The sequence below is a fragment of the Chiloscyllium punctatum genome, chromosome 1 (genome assembly GCF_047496795.1).
Source record: "Chiloscyllium punctatum isolate Juve2018m chromosome 1, sChiPun1.3, whole genome shotgun sequence".
NCBI classification, from domain to species: domain Eukaryota; kingdom Metazoa; phylum Chordata; class Chondrichthyes; order Orectolobiformes; family Hemiscylliidae; genus Chiloscyllium; species Chiloscyllium punctatum.
This window is the reverse complement of record NC_092739.1, coordinates 171,823,384-171,840,966: the sequence shown is the minus strand read 5'-3', so window position 1 is coordinate 171,840,966 and position 17,583 is coordinate 171,823,384. Positions and strand designations below refer to the sequence as shown.

Here is a 17,583-nt window from a genome sequence, read left to right as displayed (position 1 = left end):
CTACAAACATTCCATGCTTTTGAAGGTCCTGCTCAGATTTTAATGCTCTGTTCATTCTTTTTCTTTATCAAACTCTCTATCCCTTGATTTTCAGGCAAAGGTCAGGCAACATCTGGGGACAGAAATCAGAATTAATATTTGGGATCTGGTGATCCTTTCTAAGAACTAATGGTTGTGAGGAAAATGTTGGTTTACATGCAGCAGATAGAATGGGAGGGGGGGGTAAGAAGGCAATCAGGAGGTGGGGGTCGAGCCTAAAGAGAGAGAACAGTTGGACAGCGAAAGGAGTGGATAACAATCTGGCTGACAGGGTGAATAGCTGTTAGTAGGGACTGTTAGTGACTGTCAATGAGAAGTGTGTGAGAGCAGACTGTGTGATAACAAGGCCTGGGGTGTGGGCTAGGGGGCTAGGATATAGGAGAGTTCGAGCCCTAAGTTATTAAACTCGATATGGAGTACAGAAGGCTGCAGGATCTGCAAGAGAAAATGAGGTGCTGTTCTTAAAACATATGTTGAGCTTCGTTGAAGTACTGCAGCAAACCTGAGGCAGATATTGGCCACCAAACGGTGGTGTTGTACAGTCATAGAGTCATAGAGATGTACAGCACAGAAACAGACCCTTCAGTCCAACCCATCCATGCCGACCAGATATCCCAACCCAATCTAGTCCCACCTGCCAGCACCCGGCCCATATCCCTCCAAACCCTTCCTATTCATATACCCATCCAAATGCCTCTTAAATGTTGTGCAATTGTACCAGCCTCCACTACTTCCTCTGGCAGCTCATTCCATACACATACCTCCCTTTACATTCACATCAAAATCATGTATATAAATTATGTAAAGCAGTGAACTCAGCACTGATCCTTGTGACACACTGCTGGTCACAGGCCTCCAGTCTGAAAAACAACCCTCCACCACCACCCCCTCTCTTGTATTTTCGAAATTAAAAATCTCACAACATTATCTGATCGAGGTATACAAGATAAAGAGTGGCATAGATAGAGTCAATTGCCAGAGACTTTTCCCCAGGGCAGGATTGACTGGTCCGAGAAGTCATAGTTTGAAGATATTAGGAGGAAGGTATAGGGGAGACGTCAGAGGTAGGTTCTTTACGCAGAGAGTTGTGAATGCATGGAATGCGTTACCAGCTGTGGTGGTGGAAGCAGAGTCATTGGGGGACATTTAAGCGACTGCTGGACATACACATGGAGAGCAGTGAGTTGTGGGGACTGTAGGTTAAGTTACTATATTTTACATTAGGACTAAACCTCTGCACAACATCGTGGGCCCAAGGGCCTGTTCTGTGCTGTACTTTTCTATGTTCTATCAGGTTATGGTCCAACAGGTTTATTTGGAAGCAGTAGCTTTCGGAGCGCTGCTCCTTCATCATGTGGAGCAGGATCATAGACACAGAATTTACAGCAAAAGATCACAGTGTCATGCAACTGATGCGATTTATTGAACAAACCTGGATTATTGTTAAGTCTTTCATCTTTTAGAATGGGTTGCAGGTTTCAGTTCATTAATATCTAAACCCCAGAACTACTTTCAAATCACATTCTCAAGATAACTTGAGGTTTTACTGAAAAAAAATGACATCACAGCTCAGACAATGTATTAAAGGTGTGAGGTTCAAGTCTATCTGTATCCCAATCTTGAGTCAGACTGGTTCTATTTCTAAAATAGGAATTTATAAACTATTACATGGACTGACTGCCTACAGATTATGTGCTTTTTGAACAAAATAAAATGTGGCTGGAAATACAATTCTGCACATCAAAGTTCACCCCGAAGGGGGGTTGGGTGGGTGTGTGTGTGCACACACACATTGAGGGAGAGAGAGTATATATGTGTGTGTTTTCATGTGTGCGTAACTCGGGGCAGGGTGTGTGTGTGTGAGAGAGAGAGCATGCAAGAGTGATTGTGTAGTCTAGTGGGGTCACCTGCAGTTTGAAATGAGCCCATGATCCCAGATGAGGCCATCCTGATGGGTATCTTCTACCTTTTGAACCAGTTCTGTATCCAAATAGACACAGAATTTGTGGGCAGCACGGTGGCTCAGTGGTTAGCACTGCTGCCTCACAGTACCAGAGACCCGGGTTCAATTCCCGCCTCAGGCGACTATCTGTGTGGAACATAGAACATTACAGCACAGTACAGGCCCTTCGGCCCTCAATGTTGTGCCAATCTGTCATACCAATCTGAAGCCCATCCCACCTACACTATTCCATGTACGTCCATTTGCCTGTCCAATGACGACTTAAATGCACTTAAACTTGGCGAATCTACAACCGTTGCAGGCAAAGCATTCCTTTACTACTCTGAGTAAAGAAACGACCTCTGACATCTGTCCTATATCTATCACCCCTCAATTTAAAGCTATGACCCCTCGTGCTCACTGTCACCATACTTGGAAAAAGTCTCTCCCTGTCCACCCTATCTAACCCTCTGATTATCTTATATGTCTCTATTAAGTCACCTCTCAACCTTCTTCTCTCTAACGAAAACAGCCTCAAGTCCCTCAGCCTTTCCCCGTAAGACCTTCCCTCCAAACCAGGCAACATCCCAGTAAATCTCCTCTGAACCCTTTCCAAAGCTTCCACATCCTTCTTATAATGCGGTGACCAGAACCGTACACAATACTCCAAGTGTGGCCAAACCAGAGTTTTGTACAGCTGTAGCATAAGCTCCTGGTTCCGGAACTCAATCCCTCTATTAATAAAAGCCAAAACACTGTATGCCTTCTTAACAACCCTGTCAATCTGGGTGGCAACTTTCAAGGATCTGTGCACATGAACACTGAGATCTCTCTACTCATCTACACTACCAAGAATCTTACCATTAGCCCAGTACTTTGCATTCCGGTTACTCTGACCAAAGTGAATCACCTCACACTTGTCCCCATTAAACTCCATTTGCCACCTCTCAGCCCAGCTCTGCAGCTTATCTATGTCTCTCTGTAACCTACAACATCCTTCGTCACTATCCACAACTCCATCGACGCTTCAAGTTCACTGCCTTTATTCCTAATGAAGGGCTTTTGCCCGAAATGTCGATTTCGCTGCTTCTTGGATGCTGCCTGAACTGCTGTGCTCTTCCAGGACCACTAATCCAGTATGCGAATTTACCAACCCATCCTTCTACGCCCTCATCCAGGTCGTTTATAAAAATGATAAACAGCAGTGGACCCAACACCGACCCTTGCGGTACCCCACTGGTAACTGGACTCCAGGATGAACATTTCCCATCAACCACCACCCTCTGTCTTCTTTCAGCAAGCCAGTTACTGATCCAAACTGCTATATCTCCCACAATCCCATTCCTCCGCATTTTGTACAATAGCCTACTGTGGGGAACCTTATCTAACACCTTACTGAAATCCATATACACCACATCAACCGGTTTACTCTCATCTACCTGTTTGGTCACTTTCTCAAAGAACTTAATAAGGTTTGTGAGGCACGACCTACCCTTCACAAAGCCGTGCTGACTATCCCTAATCAAATTATTCTTTTCTAGATAATTATAAATCCTATCTCTTGTAACCATTTCCAACACTTTACCAACAACTGAAGTAAGGCTCACTGGTCAAAAATTACTAGAGTTGTCTCTACTCCCCTTCTTGAACAGGGGAGCCACATTTGCTATCCTCCAGTCTTCTGGCACTATTCCTGTAGACAATGACGATTTGAAGATCAATGCCAAAAGCTCGGCAATCTCCTCCCTGGCTTCCCAGAGGATCCTAGGATAGATCCCAGGGAACTTATCTATTTTCACACTCTGCAGGATTTCTAATACCTCTTCCTTGTGAACCTCAATCCCACCTAGTCTGGTATCCTGTATCTCAGTATTCTCCTCGACAGCATTGTCGTTTTCTAGAGTGAATACTGTCGAAAACTATTCATTTAGTGCTTCTCCTATCTCCTCTGACTCCACAAACAACTTCCCACTGCTATCCTTGATTGGCCCTAATCTTACTCTTGTCATTCTTTTATTCCTTAAATACCTATAGGTAGCCTTAGGGTTCAAAGTTTGGGAGAAGATTTGTAGCTCAGGTGCTCGTTGTTGTGGTTCTGTTCACCGAGCTGGGAATTTGTGTCACAGACATTTCGTCCCCTGTCTAGGTGACATCCTCAGTGCTTGGGAGCCTCCTGTGAAGTGCTTCTGTGCTGTTTCCTCCGGCATTTGTAGTGGTTTGAATCTGCCGCTTCCGGTTGTCAGTTCCAGCTGTCCGCTGTAGTGGTCGGCATATTGGGTCCAGGTCGATGTGCTTATTGATTGAATCTGTGGATGAATGCCATGCCTCTAGGAATTCCCTGACAGCCAGACTACTGCGACCACTAGGACTCATAACAGCACACAAACCAACAGCCACTCTCAGACAACAACTCACCAGGACGAAGGAACCGATACCCAGCATGAGCAAAATTAATGTAGTGTATAAAATCCCATGCAAGGACTGCACAAAATACTACACAGGAAATACTAAACAGGAAAACAGCTAACGATCCGCATCCATGAACACCAGCTATCCACGAAACGACACGACCAGCTATCCTTAGTAGCCACACACTCAGATGACAAGCAATATGAATTCGACTGGGACACCACTACTATTATAGGACAAGCCAAACAGAGAACAGCCAGGGAATTCCTAGAGGCATGGCACTCATCCACAGATTCAATCAATAAACACATCGACCTGGACCCAATATACCGGCCACTGCAGCGGACAGCTGGAACTGACAACCGGAAGCGGCAGATTCAAACCACTACAAATGCCGGAGGAAAGATCACAGAAGCGCTTCACAGGAGGCTCCCAAGCACTGAGGATGTCACCTAGACAGGGGACGAAACGTCTGTGACACAAATTCCCAGCCTGGCGAACAGAACCACAACAAAAGCCTTAGGGTTTACCCTGATCCTATCCACCAACAACTTCTCATGTCTCCTCCTGGCTCTTCTGAGCTCTCTCTTTAGGTCTTTCCTGGCTACCTTGTAACCCTCGAGCGCCCTAACCGAGCCTTCACATCTCATCCTAACGTAAGCCGCCTTCTTTCTCTTGACCAGAGATTCCACTTCCTTCGTAAACCACGCCTCCCACGCTCTACATCTGCTTCCCACAGTCCAGTTTGCACATTCACCCCGTGTCTGTGTGGATTTCCTCCGGGTGCTCTGGTTTCCTCCCACAGTCCAAAAATGTGCAGGTCAGGGTGAATTGGCCATGCTAAATTGCCCGTAGTGTTAGGTAAAGGGTAAATGTAGGGGAGTGGGTCTGGGTGGGTTGGTGTGGGCTTGTTGGGCCAAAGGGCCTGTTTCCACACTGTAAGTAATCTAATCTAATATAAAAATGGCTAGTTCTCCCTGTATTACATGTGATCTAACCTTGCTAACCTGTCTCCCATGGTGGGAGATGTATGCTTCCTTCTTTTTCTTAACCAAACCCTCAATTTCTCTAGTCAACCAGCATTCCCTACAACTGCCAATCTCCAAACACCATCCTACAACTCATCCACTTTATCCTCAACCACAACGTTTTCATCTTTGACAACCAGTTCTTCATCCAGACACATGGAACAGCCATGGGCACTAGATTTGTACCCCAATATGTCAACATCTTCATGCACAGGTTTGAACAAGACTCCTTCTCTATGCAAGATCTCCAACCAACATTGTACACCAGGTACATTGATGACATTTCCTTCCTCTGGACCCATGGCGAGGAGTCACTGATAAAACTACACAGTGACATCAACAAGTTTCATCCCACCGTCAAACTCACCATGGACTACTCTCGACTATCTGTCTCATTCTTGGACACATGCGTCTCCATCAAGGATAGGCACCTCAGCATCTCACTCTATTGCAAACCCACGGATAACCTCACAATACTACACTTCTCCAGCTTCCACACGAAGCACATTACAACAGCATTCCCTACCGTCACCACCCTATTATTCTTTCAGTTAACTGAGATCTCCTTGTAAACTTCTTCCTCACTTTCCTGCTGACAATTGTGTGGTCGATAGTACAGTCCAAATAAGGTAATCATCCCTTTCCTATTTCTCAGTTCTACCCAAATAGCTTCCCTGGATGTATTCCCAGCAATATCTTCCCTAAGTATAGCAGTAATACCATCTCTTATCAAAAACGCCACTCCCTCTCCTCTCTTGCCTCCCTTTCTAATTATTGCTCCTGGAATTCAAGGAAATGACCTCCAACACCTAAAATACCTCCAAGAAGGGGTAGCTGTTATAGCCACAATTGTTTCCTGTCCTCCATCTTGGATTACCCAGAATCCTGAAGTGCTGTGCAGAGCACCTACACTCTACCTGCAAGAATGACCTTGAGCTTCCAGTTGTCTGCCACTTCAACCACACCACCCCCCCGCCACCCCCACCCCATCTTCCGCATGAAAACTGACTTTTTCCAAGCGACCATCGGGTCTGAGCAAGGGTCACCAGACCTGAAACATTAACTCTTATTTCTCATCACAGATGCTGCCAGACCTGCTGAGCTTTTCCAGCAACTTTGGTTTCTTATTTACAGAATCTACAGTTTTTCTGGTTTATATTTGATATTCGAGGCTCTCTGGACTGGCTGCCCTTGCCCTTCACTCTCAGGAACACACTGACCCTGAATTCTTACCATAATACTTGTAAAAGGCTCTCCCTTCCCAAATGTGCACTGACCTGCGAGTAGCTGCTTCCAGTCCTGTGTAATGATATTGAAATTGGCCTGTCCCTAGATTGAACACTCCAGCTCTGTGCTATCATTGCTCAGACCATAGTGGCGATAGTGAGAGGTGATATCGGTTCTCTGGAGAAAAAGTTTGAATTAATGTTGTTGGAAATTAGAAATAGTAACAGGAAAAGTCACTGATAAACATAGTCTATAGGCCACCATGTAATAACATCTCAGTGAGGCAGTCAGTAAACAAGGAAATAACTGATGCATATAGAAATGGTACAGCAGTTACCATGGGGGATTTTAATGTACACATTGGTCAAACCAGCTCAGTCAAAGCGTCCTTGAGGAGGAGTCTATAGAATGTATCTGTGATAGTTTTTGTGAACGATATGTAATGGAACCTACGAGGGAGCAAGCTACCCGAGATTTGGTCCTGTGTAATGAGACAGGAATAAATGATGATCTCTGGTTAGGGATCCTCTTGGGAGGAGCGATCACAATATGGTTGTATTTAATATACAGGTTGGTGAGATGATGAGAAGGTAAAATCAGATACCAGTGTCTTGTGCAGAAACAAAGGAGACTTCAGTGGGATGAGGGAGGAGTTGACTAAGGTGGACCAGTAGCAAAGACTAGATTCTGGATTAGTGGTGCTGGAAGAGCACAGCAGTTCAGGCAGCATCTGAGGAGCAGGAAAATCGAGGTTTTGGGTAAAAGTCCTTCATCAGGAATTAGGCTGGGAGCCTCTGGGGTGGAGAGAGAAATGGGAGGGGATGGAGGTGATAGGTCAGAGAGGAGGGGGGAGCGTGGATAGGTGAAAAGGAAGATAAGCAGGTAGGACAGGTCATGAGGGCGGTGCTGAGCTGGAAGGTTGGAGCTGGGGTGAGGTGGGGGAAGGGGAAATGAGGAAACTGGTGAAGTCCACATTGATGCCCTGGGGTTGAAGTGTTCCGAGGCGGAAGATGAGGCGTTCTTCCTCCAGGCGTCTGGTGGTGAGGGAGCGGCGGTGAAGGAGGCCCAGGACCTGCATGTCCTCGGCAGAGTGGGATGGAGGGGTTGAAATGTTGGGTCACGGGGCGGTTTGGTTGATTGGTGCGGGTGTCCCAGAGATGTTCCCTAAAGCGCTCTGCTAGGAGGCGTCCAGTCTTCCCAGTGTAGAGAGGACTGCAGATGCCAGCATCTAAACCAGAGTTTAGATCAGAGTGGTGCTGGGAAAGCACAGCAGGTCAGCCAGCATCCGAGGAGGGGGCTTTTGCCTGAAACGTTGATTCTCCTGCTCTTTGGATGCTGCCTGACCTGCTGTGCTTTTCCAGCACCACTCTGATCTAAAAACTGATGGAATGTATCCCAGGGCCCTAAAAGAGATAGCAGGTGAAATAGCATGTCACTGGTATGTACCATGACTGCTGGTTGTTTCCCCCTTTCCCCTTCCAGAATGTCTTGCAGCCACTCTGAGACATCTCTGACCTTGGCCCACCAGGGAAGCAACATACCATTCAGGAGTCTCATTTCCTGCCAGACACTGCTCTGTTTTTCCCTTTCAAGTCCAGTCCCCTCAGCTCCTCTCCCTTTGTGCAGCAGAGCCAACCATGGTGCCATTAACTTGGTCATGGTCACTTTGCTCTGAGAGGCCATCTCTTCCCCACCAGTATCCGATTGTGGGTGGGAGAGGGTAGCCTGTCTGTGAGACTGACCATGGTTTCAACTGAGTTTTCTTCCTGCAATCTGCTGCCAATGTTCCTCCCCACAGACATCGACAGAGCTGCTGAGGTTCTCCAGTATTCTTTGTGGGTTCATGCTGAGGTCACTGTTCTGAGCTATCCGAGGGAGTGGAGTTGAGGGTTGGTATAGGGAGCTGGGAAATGGATGCTGAACTGAATGTAATCCCATGTTGCAATTGGGTCAGTTTGGATCAAGCTCATTTGAACTGTTCAAGGCAAATACCACTCTCAGGTTGGAACCTCATTCTTTCTGAGGTGTGGATCAATCCCAGTTAGTGTTCTCTGTTCCTCTTTTACAGAAATGACAGAGACCCCGAAAACCAGCAAGATGGTGAGTGATACTGTTCATTCTGTGGTGAGTAGGCAATGCCTTTCAAAGACACCACTGTCCAGCTCCCAGTTTGGACCACTCTGAATACAGAGCATCCTGTCGAGATCTGACACTGAAGGCAACTCTGTTCACTCCTGATCCCTGCTATCTCACTCACTAACCCCCCACCTGCCACCTCCCACTAAACCCCACCACCCCGTCCCCTCATGCCTGCCTTCACTTTCCCCACTCCCACCTTTTGGTTCTTATCTGCTCCCAGCTCCCTGCTCTCACCGATGCCAGCTCTCCCTGCCCCCACCCCCACCCCACATCTGCTCCTCGCCCCCCCCTCCCCCACCCCCACGTTCTGTCCCTCGCCCCCCGCCTCCCCAACTCCCAGCTCTCCCTGTCCCCACCCCCACATTCTGCCCCTCGCCCCCGCCCCCCCCCCAACTCCCAGCTCTCCCTGTCCCCACCCCCACATTCTGCCCCTCGTTCCCCCCCCGCCCCCCCCAACTCCCAGCTCCCCCTACCCCACCCCCTTATTGACCATCTCTGCCTCAGCCTTTGGGTGTGAATTAACTGCAGCCGAATGGTAAGGTGCTGTTTGTGCAGGGAGCACTGAACTCTCCATCTCTCTTTCTGCTGTCTCTTCTGGTTGGAATGTTTACGGGTGCTGTTCACCCTCAGCACTATCGAAAACTCTGAATCAAATCCTGCCGGAATGTTCTCACTAGTTGGAAAATAGCAGTATACTGCAGGTCAGTTATTGTCAGGTCCCTGTGATTTTAAAAAAACGAGCATGTTTCAGATTGATAACTAATCTGATCTTCAGGTCACCTACCAGTTTTCTCTGAACTGCTGTGTTTTTCCAGCATTTACTGGTTTGTTTCTATTTGAATGTAGGTTCTCTGTCTCTTTACCCTATCTGTTTCCCTGATTGTCTTGAAGATTAATCACCTGTTAACCTTCTCAGTTTCACAGATTTCGGGGTGCCTCATGGTTTTTTCACTGGCTGTTGCTTGGTGTAGTCCACACTGATGTTCCCGCTTGGTCTTCCCAGACTTCCTTTATTCCATTCTCTATCATCAGGGAGACCCTTCCTCCTTTTCCATCTTCTTTCTATCTCTCTAAAGGTCAAGCAACTTCACATTTGACTTACAAACCTTGGGGCCTTTGCAATCATTTCCTGTGAATGGCTGTCATCCCCATACTCTTGTGTTCTGTATCTAACTGGCCGTGGTGTAATATGGTGTGCACAACCCCACCCCTCCCTGTGTTGACTGCATTCCCAGTTGAGTAGGCCAGCCTTCTGTTCTCCTTGTTACACTGAGCGCTGATGAGTACAGCTTCTCAGTGCACTGTCGTTGCACCTACACCAAATGGATTGTGCTGGTTCAAGAAAGCAGCTGACAAGAACAACTAGGGATGGCAGCTACCTGCTGTCCCAATCAGCCATGTCCACCTCCCATGAATGAATTTTAAAAAATGAGACAAAGTAATTTTCTGATGGCAGTGGTATTGATCTGTCTTTGAACCTTTCCCTTTAATGCAGCGCGGAACAAAGCCTAAAAAGGTGGAGCATGTTGGTCTCTGTCTGTCTTCCTCATCGTATCCGTATGGCATGAGCATCTTCCTGAGCATGTTCATTACTTCTCCCATTTGCCAACCTATCCTCAATAAATCTGTTAGTGTGACAAAATCCTGTTCCCATTTCCCATTTTCACCAGGATCAGCTTCATGAAGCATGGCTTTCCCAGTCACTCTGTGAGTGTGTGTTTGTATGTGTATAGTCCCAGTTGCAAATGGCTATCACAGTCTCTGTGAGAGTGTGAGGGTGTAACCAGAGTCATTGTCAGTGTTGTCCCTGGGAAAGATACATATCAGAGTGTGGGGACCCAATGGAAAGGTAGGACTGTGGGGGACTGAGCTTTGGGGACGTAGAAAGAATCACTGAAAAATACTAGAGACTCACCAGGAATGAAGAGACAAATGGGATCCACTGGAAATATTGTGGATCCATAGGTATGAACTGGGAATGAAGAGGTCTGGGATCTGCTGTGTTTCACAGGCAAAGGGAAATGGAATGGAGCACACTTGAATCTAATACAGTTGGGGACTAACATAGAACATTACAGCACAGTACAGGCCCTTCGGCCCTCGATGTTGCGCCGACGTGCCTCACCAATCTGAAGCCCATCTAACCTACACTATTCCATGTACGTCCATATGCCTGTCCAATGATGACTTAAATGCACTTAAAGTTGGCGAATCTACTACCATTGCAGGCAGTGCATTCCATACCCTTACTACTCTCTGAGTAAAGAAACTACCTCTGACATCTGTCTTATACCTATCTCCCCTCAATTTAAAGTTGTCCCCTCAAGTTTGCCGTTCCCATACTTGGAAAAGAGCTCTCCCTGCCCACCCGATCTAACCCTCTGATTATCTTATATGTCTCTATTAAGTCACCTCTCAACCTCCTTCTCTCTAACGAAAACAGCCTCAAGTCCCTCAGCCTTTCCTCGTAAGACCTTCCCTCCATACCAGGCAACATCCCAGTAAATCTCCTCTGAACCCTTTCCAAAGCTTCCACATCCTTCTTATAATGCGGTGACCAGAACTATACACAATGCTCCAAGTGCGCCTGTACCAGAGCTTTGTACAGCTGCAACATAACCTCCTGGTTTATAACTCAATCCCTCTATTAATAAAGGCCAAGACACTCTATGCCTTCTTAACAACCCTGTCAACCTGGGTGGCAACTTTCAGGGATCTGTGTACCTGGACACCAAGATCTCTCTGCTTATCTGCACTCTCAAGAATCTTACCATTAGTCCAGTAATTTGCATTCTGGTTACTCCGACCAAAGTGAATCACCTCACACTTGTCCCCATTAAACTCCATTTGCCACCTCTCAGCCCAGCTCTGCAGCTTATCTATGTCTCTCTGTAACCTACAACATCCTTCATCACTATCCACAACTCCACCGACCTTCGTGTCATCTGCAAATTTACTAACCCACCCTTCTAAGCCCTTATCCAGGTCATCTATAAAAATGATGAACAGCAGTGGTCCCAACACCGACCCTTGCAGTATGCCGCTAGTAACTGGACACCAAGATGAACATGTTCCATCAACCACCACCCTCTGTTTTCTTTCAGCGAGCCAATTACTGATCCAAACTGCTATATCTCCCACAATCCCATTCCTCCACATATTGTACAATAGCCTACTGTGGGGAACCTTATTGAACGCCTTGCTGAAATCCATATACATCACACTGAAAGCAGAGTTCTCAGGGTCCCATTTGTCTAGTAAGCTTGTGAGTCCAGTGGAATAGTAGTCAGCTGGGAGTCCAATCAGAGTATGTATGGGGATGTGAGTGCAGAGTGTGGGTCACCCACAGCTTGTGTAATATACAGGGGAAGGGGGAGTGCCCTGGGATCCATTGGGAGTTTATAAAAATGCATTCCAGGGATGTGGTCATCATTGACTGGGCCAGTATTTATTTCCGAACCCTAATTGCCCCAAGGACAGTGGCTTGACAGAGTCAGACATATGGCTGTGGGTTTAGAGTTTAGCTGTCCTGACCAGGTAAGGATGGCAGGATTCCTTCCCTAAAGAGATTTAGTAAAACAAATCCAGCAGTGGTTACATGGCTGCCATTAGGCCATCTTTTTATTCCGGATTTCTAATATTTAATTAAAATCTGACAGTCTGCCATGGTGGGGGTTCAAACCCATATGCCTGAAGCCCGGGGCTCACTATTTCAATGACATTACCACTGTGTGTGAATACAGGTCCAGGACATAGCACACACTGAGATTCCTGATTCATTGTCGGGATGTGGGTGTTCCTGGCAGCGCTAACATTATTGTCCATCCTTTTTGGCCAAGGATTGCTGTGGGTCTGGAGTCACTTGTCGGCCAGACCAGGTGACAATGGCAGATTTCCTTCCCTGAGGAACATTAGTGAACCAGATTGGTCTTTCCAGCAGTTGACAGTAGTTTCAAGATCAGCGTTAGACTTCTAATTTTAGGAATTTTTAAAATTTAAATTAAATTCCATTATCTGCCATAGTGGGATTTCAACCAAGATAATCAAAATATTCTCCAGGTGTCCGGATTAATAGAACTGCCTCCCGTTGGAAGTTACTTAGAGGCTGTAATGTACTGGAGGATCCACTTGGGGGGTGTAGAGGTCCTGGGTATGAGGTCAGAGGTCTCCAGGATTGAGCAGACTGATTTGAGGTCAGGACTGAGCATGGGGGAGATCAGGGGAACAGTGAACAGGCTGTCCTCCAGCTCAGCTTGCCCTAACTAGTCTTCTCCAAATGAAACCGTGAAAACAAACGTGACCTCTTCAAGCCAATCACTGTTCAGAAAGTCCCAGCGAGGACGACTGGTCAACAAGCTGTTACCATCTTTTATTTAAAAATAATCTTCAGTGTCTAAAGTGAACTTGCAAAGATCCCATTTAGAATTCCAGGTTTATCTACAAAACTTGAAATAAATTCCTTTTTCTGCATTCCTTCAAAACCTGAGTTCTCTAAGCCGTAATAAATAAATAATCATCTTTATAACAACTGCACCTGAGCACCGGCAGGTTAGAGGTCACGGGGTCTGAGCGCAGGCTGGTTAGAGGTCACGGAGACCTGAGAGGAGAGAAACTTAAAAAGACATCAAAAGGCAAATTTTGTACAAACATGGTGGTTTGCATTTGAAATGAATTTGCTGAGGAAGTGGTTGGTGTGAGCGCAGGTATAATGTTAAAAAGGCACTTAACTAAGTGAATGAATAGGAAGGTTTAGAGGGATATGGGCCAGGAGCAGGCAGGTGGGACTAGATTAGTTTGGGTTATATTTGGATTGGATGGACCAAAAGGTCTGTCTACATGCTGAACGAGAGGCTGAATAGGCTGGTGCTGTTTTCCCTGGAGTGTCAGAGATTTATAAAATTGTGAGGGGCATGGATAGAGGTGAATAGCCAAAATATTTTCCCGAGGGTAGAGGAGTCCAAACTAGAGGGTATAGGTTTAAGGTGAGAAGGGAGAAATTTAAAAGGGACCTAAGGGGTGACTTTTTTACACAGATGGTAGTACGTGTATGGAATGAGCTGCCAGAGGATGTGGTGCAATTACAGCATTTAAAGGCATCTGGATGGGTATATGAATAAGAAGGATTTAGAAGGATATGGGCCAAATGATGTCCAATAGGACTAGGTTAATTTAGAATATCAGGTCAGCAAAGACAAATTGGACGAAAGGGTCTGTTTCCATGCTGCACAATGCTATGACCCTAAGCAACATACTGCAGAAGCAGCTACGTTCAAACACTGACCAAGAAATGTCAGTGAATGAGAATGGTAATGTGACAGGACTTCAAGGTTGTCCACGGTAAGGTTCTTTTTGAAGCTTGCATCAGAGTGTTATAATTGGCTGCTTGCATGACCTTGCCATCACGCTTCTGTCATACTTTCCATCCAGTTGGAAGCTTGTGTGCCTGACGGGCTATGCATGAAATCTCAACAGGGATTGTGTAAACGGGGCAATGTTTGTAATTAGCTGGAGTGACGACATCTGTGTTCACTGCAGCCTACTGTCCCTGTATTTCAGGGCCAATATATGGGGAGGGAAAAGTCTTCCTTTAGCTGATCTCCTCGCATCCCTGTGATTTAGGGATAGTCTGGAGAGAGAGAGAAAGATCTATGTTCATGGCAGCCCACAGTAACCCTATAATCTGAAGACTGTGTAGAAAGAGTGAGAGATGCATTTGTTCACGACAGAGTGCAATATCCCTGTGATTGAAGAACAGTGCAGATGGAGGGAGTCACCTGTAGAATGGCAGTAGAATAGGGGGTGATGCACAGACAAGTACTGAAGAAAACCCAAACCAGGCTAGAAGGCAGTGCAAATATTGTCACGTTAAGGCACATGTTGAATGCCCTTTATTTAAATGTAAGGAGTCTTACAAGTAAGGTCGAGGCATTGAGAGTGCTGAATAATTTCCAGGTATGTGATATCATTGATGTCACAGAGACATCGTTGAAGGATGGATGGGACTGGCAGCTCACCATTCTTGGTTACACAATGTTTAGGGAGATGGGGACAATGGTGACACCTTATTGACTAAAGTTATCAATTCCTGCAGCAAGGAGGGTTGATAACTTCCTCAAACGGGACCATGTGGGTAGAAATTAGAAACAAGGGTAGGGCGGGAAGCGAATCAGTTTGCTGATGTGTATGAGAGATTGCCAAGCAGTTGGAGAAATAAAAGGTCATATGTAGAGGAGAATCACAGAATCTCCACAGTGCAGAAAGAAGCCAATCTGCCCATCAGACTGTACTGACCCTGCGAAGAACGTCCACCCAAACCCCCACACTGTGCCCAGAACCCTGCATTTCCCATGGCTGACTTAAACATCCCTGAGTATGACAGACAGTTTAGTATGGCCAATCCACCTAACCTGCACAACTTTAGACTGAATGTATGCAGGCAAATCTTAACAGTGGAATAATAAGAGGGTAATAGTAGTGGGGGAGTTTAACTTCCTCAAATATTAACTCAGACTGATAAAGTATGAAAGGCTTAGAGGGATAGAGTTCTTGAAATTGTCCTGGAGAGGTGGTTATGCCAATGCATAGCAAAGGAGGAAGCAGTGCTGGATCTCATCTCAGGGAACAAGGTCAGGATAGTGGATGTGGCAGTGGGGGGAGTGTTTTGGTGATAATAACCGTAATTCTGTAAGAGGTGAGGTCCTTAAGGATAAGGACAACTTCAACATGACATCCCAGCTCCTACACTCAATACTACAACACCACCTTAACCAACCTGTCTACCTGGGATACAAATTTTAAAGAATTATGTTAGTGAGTTTTGAGAATATTTGTAGCTCAGGTTGAGGTTTTGGATGTAGGTTTCCTCACTGAGCTGCAAGGTTCATTTCAAGACGTTTCGTCCCCCTACTAGGTAACATCTTCAGTGGGCCTCAGGTGAAACAATGCTGATAATTCCTGCTTTCTCTTTATATGTTTGGGTTTCTTTGGGTTGGTGATATCACTTCCTGTTCCTTTTCTCGGGGTGCTAGATGAGCTCTAACTCCATGTGTTTGTTGATAGATTCCGGTTAGAATGTCACACTCTGAGGAATTCTCGTCCATGTCTTTGTTTGGCTTGTCCGAGGATGGATGTGTTGTCCCAGTCAAAGTGGTGTCCTTCCTCATCTGTATGTGAGGATACTAGTGAGAGAGGGTTATGTTGTTTTGTGAGTAGTTGGTGTTTATGTATCCTGGTGGCTAGTTGTCTGCCTGTTTGTCCAATGTAGTGTTTATTACAGTCCTTGTGCGGTATTTTGTAAATGACATTAGTTTTGTTTGTTGTCTGTATGGGGTCTGTCAAGTCCATGAGCTGCTGTTTTAGTGTGTTGGTGAGTTTGTGGGCTACCATGATGCCACAAACCATAGCCCACAAACCCACCAACACACTAAAGCAGCAGCTCATGGACTTGACAGACCCTGTACAGACAATGAGCAAAACCAATGTCATTTACAAAATACCGCACAAGGACTGTAATAAACACTACATTGGACAAACAGGCAGAAAACTAGCCACCAGGATACATAAACACCAACTACTCACAAAACAACAAAACCCTCTCTCACTAGTATCCTCACGTACAGATGAGGAAGGACACCACTTCGACTGGGGACAACACATCCATCCTAGGACAAGCCAAACAGAGACACGCACAAGAATTCCTAGAAGCATGGCATTCCAACTGGAACGCTATCAACAAACACAGAGTTAGACCCCATCTACCACCCCCTGAGAAAAGGAAGAGGAAGTGACTTCACTGCAGGAAATGACATCACCAACCCAAACATATAAATAGAAAGCAAGAATTATCAGCATTGTTTCACCTGAGGCCCACTGAAGATGTTACCTAGTAGGGGGACGAAATGTCTGGAAATGAACCTTGCAGCTCAGTGAGGAAACCTACATCCAAAAGAATTATGTTCTTGAATCTCTGTCTGTCTGTTCTGCAACACTACCTTCGACCCTATTATTAATTTGCATTTATTCAAATTAAACTGTATCAGCCACTCCTCAGTACATTGGCCCAGTTGATGAAGATCTCTTTGTACTCTGAGATAACCATCTTCACTGTCCAATTCTGGTATCATCTGCAAATATACTAATCGTGCTTCCCAAATTCTCATTCAAATTATATATATAAATGACAAACAAAACTGAGCCCAGTACTGATCCAGGGTCACAGGCCTCCAGTCTGAAAAACAATCTCCTAACGTTAAGCCAATTTTGTATCCAATTAGCTATCCCTCCCTGAATTCTATGTGATCTAAGTTGACTAATTAGTGTAGTTCAAAACTAGGGAGCACATTTTTAAGGTGGGGAGGAGAAAGATTTTAAAAAAAGACATGTGGGGCAACGTTTTTTACATAGTGGTTGGCATGTGGGATGACCTTCCAGAGGAAGTGGTGGATGCGGGTATAGTTACGACATTTAAGTACGTGAATAGGAAGGAGGTGGGGAGAATTAAGTGTGGGGAGAGTATGGGAACATGGTTGTGTGGACCGAAAGGTCTGTTTCCATACTGTATGATTCGATGACAAAGCTCGACCAGAAATAAAGGTATTAATCTCCAATTGGAGAGACATGGGTAGTCAGCATAGGCTTTAGCAGGAGATATGATTGAATTATTCCAGGAGGTGTATAGATGTGGCAGTCAGAGAGTTGATGTAGTTAACATGGACTTTAGCAAAGTTTTGGTAGATTCATTAAGAAGCTACAAGCCCATGGGATCTGGACAGTGAGGCAATTTGGATTAAAAATGGGCTT

At 45.8% G+C, this 17,583-nt stretch overlaps 1 protein-coding gene across 1 annotated transcript in view; it reads left to right on the top strand.

Moving 5' to 3' along the window:
• The window catches only part of LOC140481859 (dynactin subunit 1-like), a 148,036-nt gene that overhangs the window by 21,378 nt on the left and 109,075 nt on the right, over nt 1–17,583 (top strand). The window contains 2 exon segments of the mRNA XM_072578436.1: nt 8,714–8,745; nt 10,280–10,300. Coding sequence (XP_072434537.1) covers nt 8,714–8,745; nt 10,280–10,300 — 53 coding nt within the window.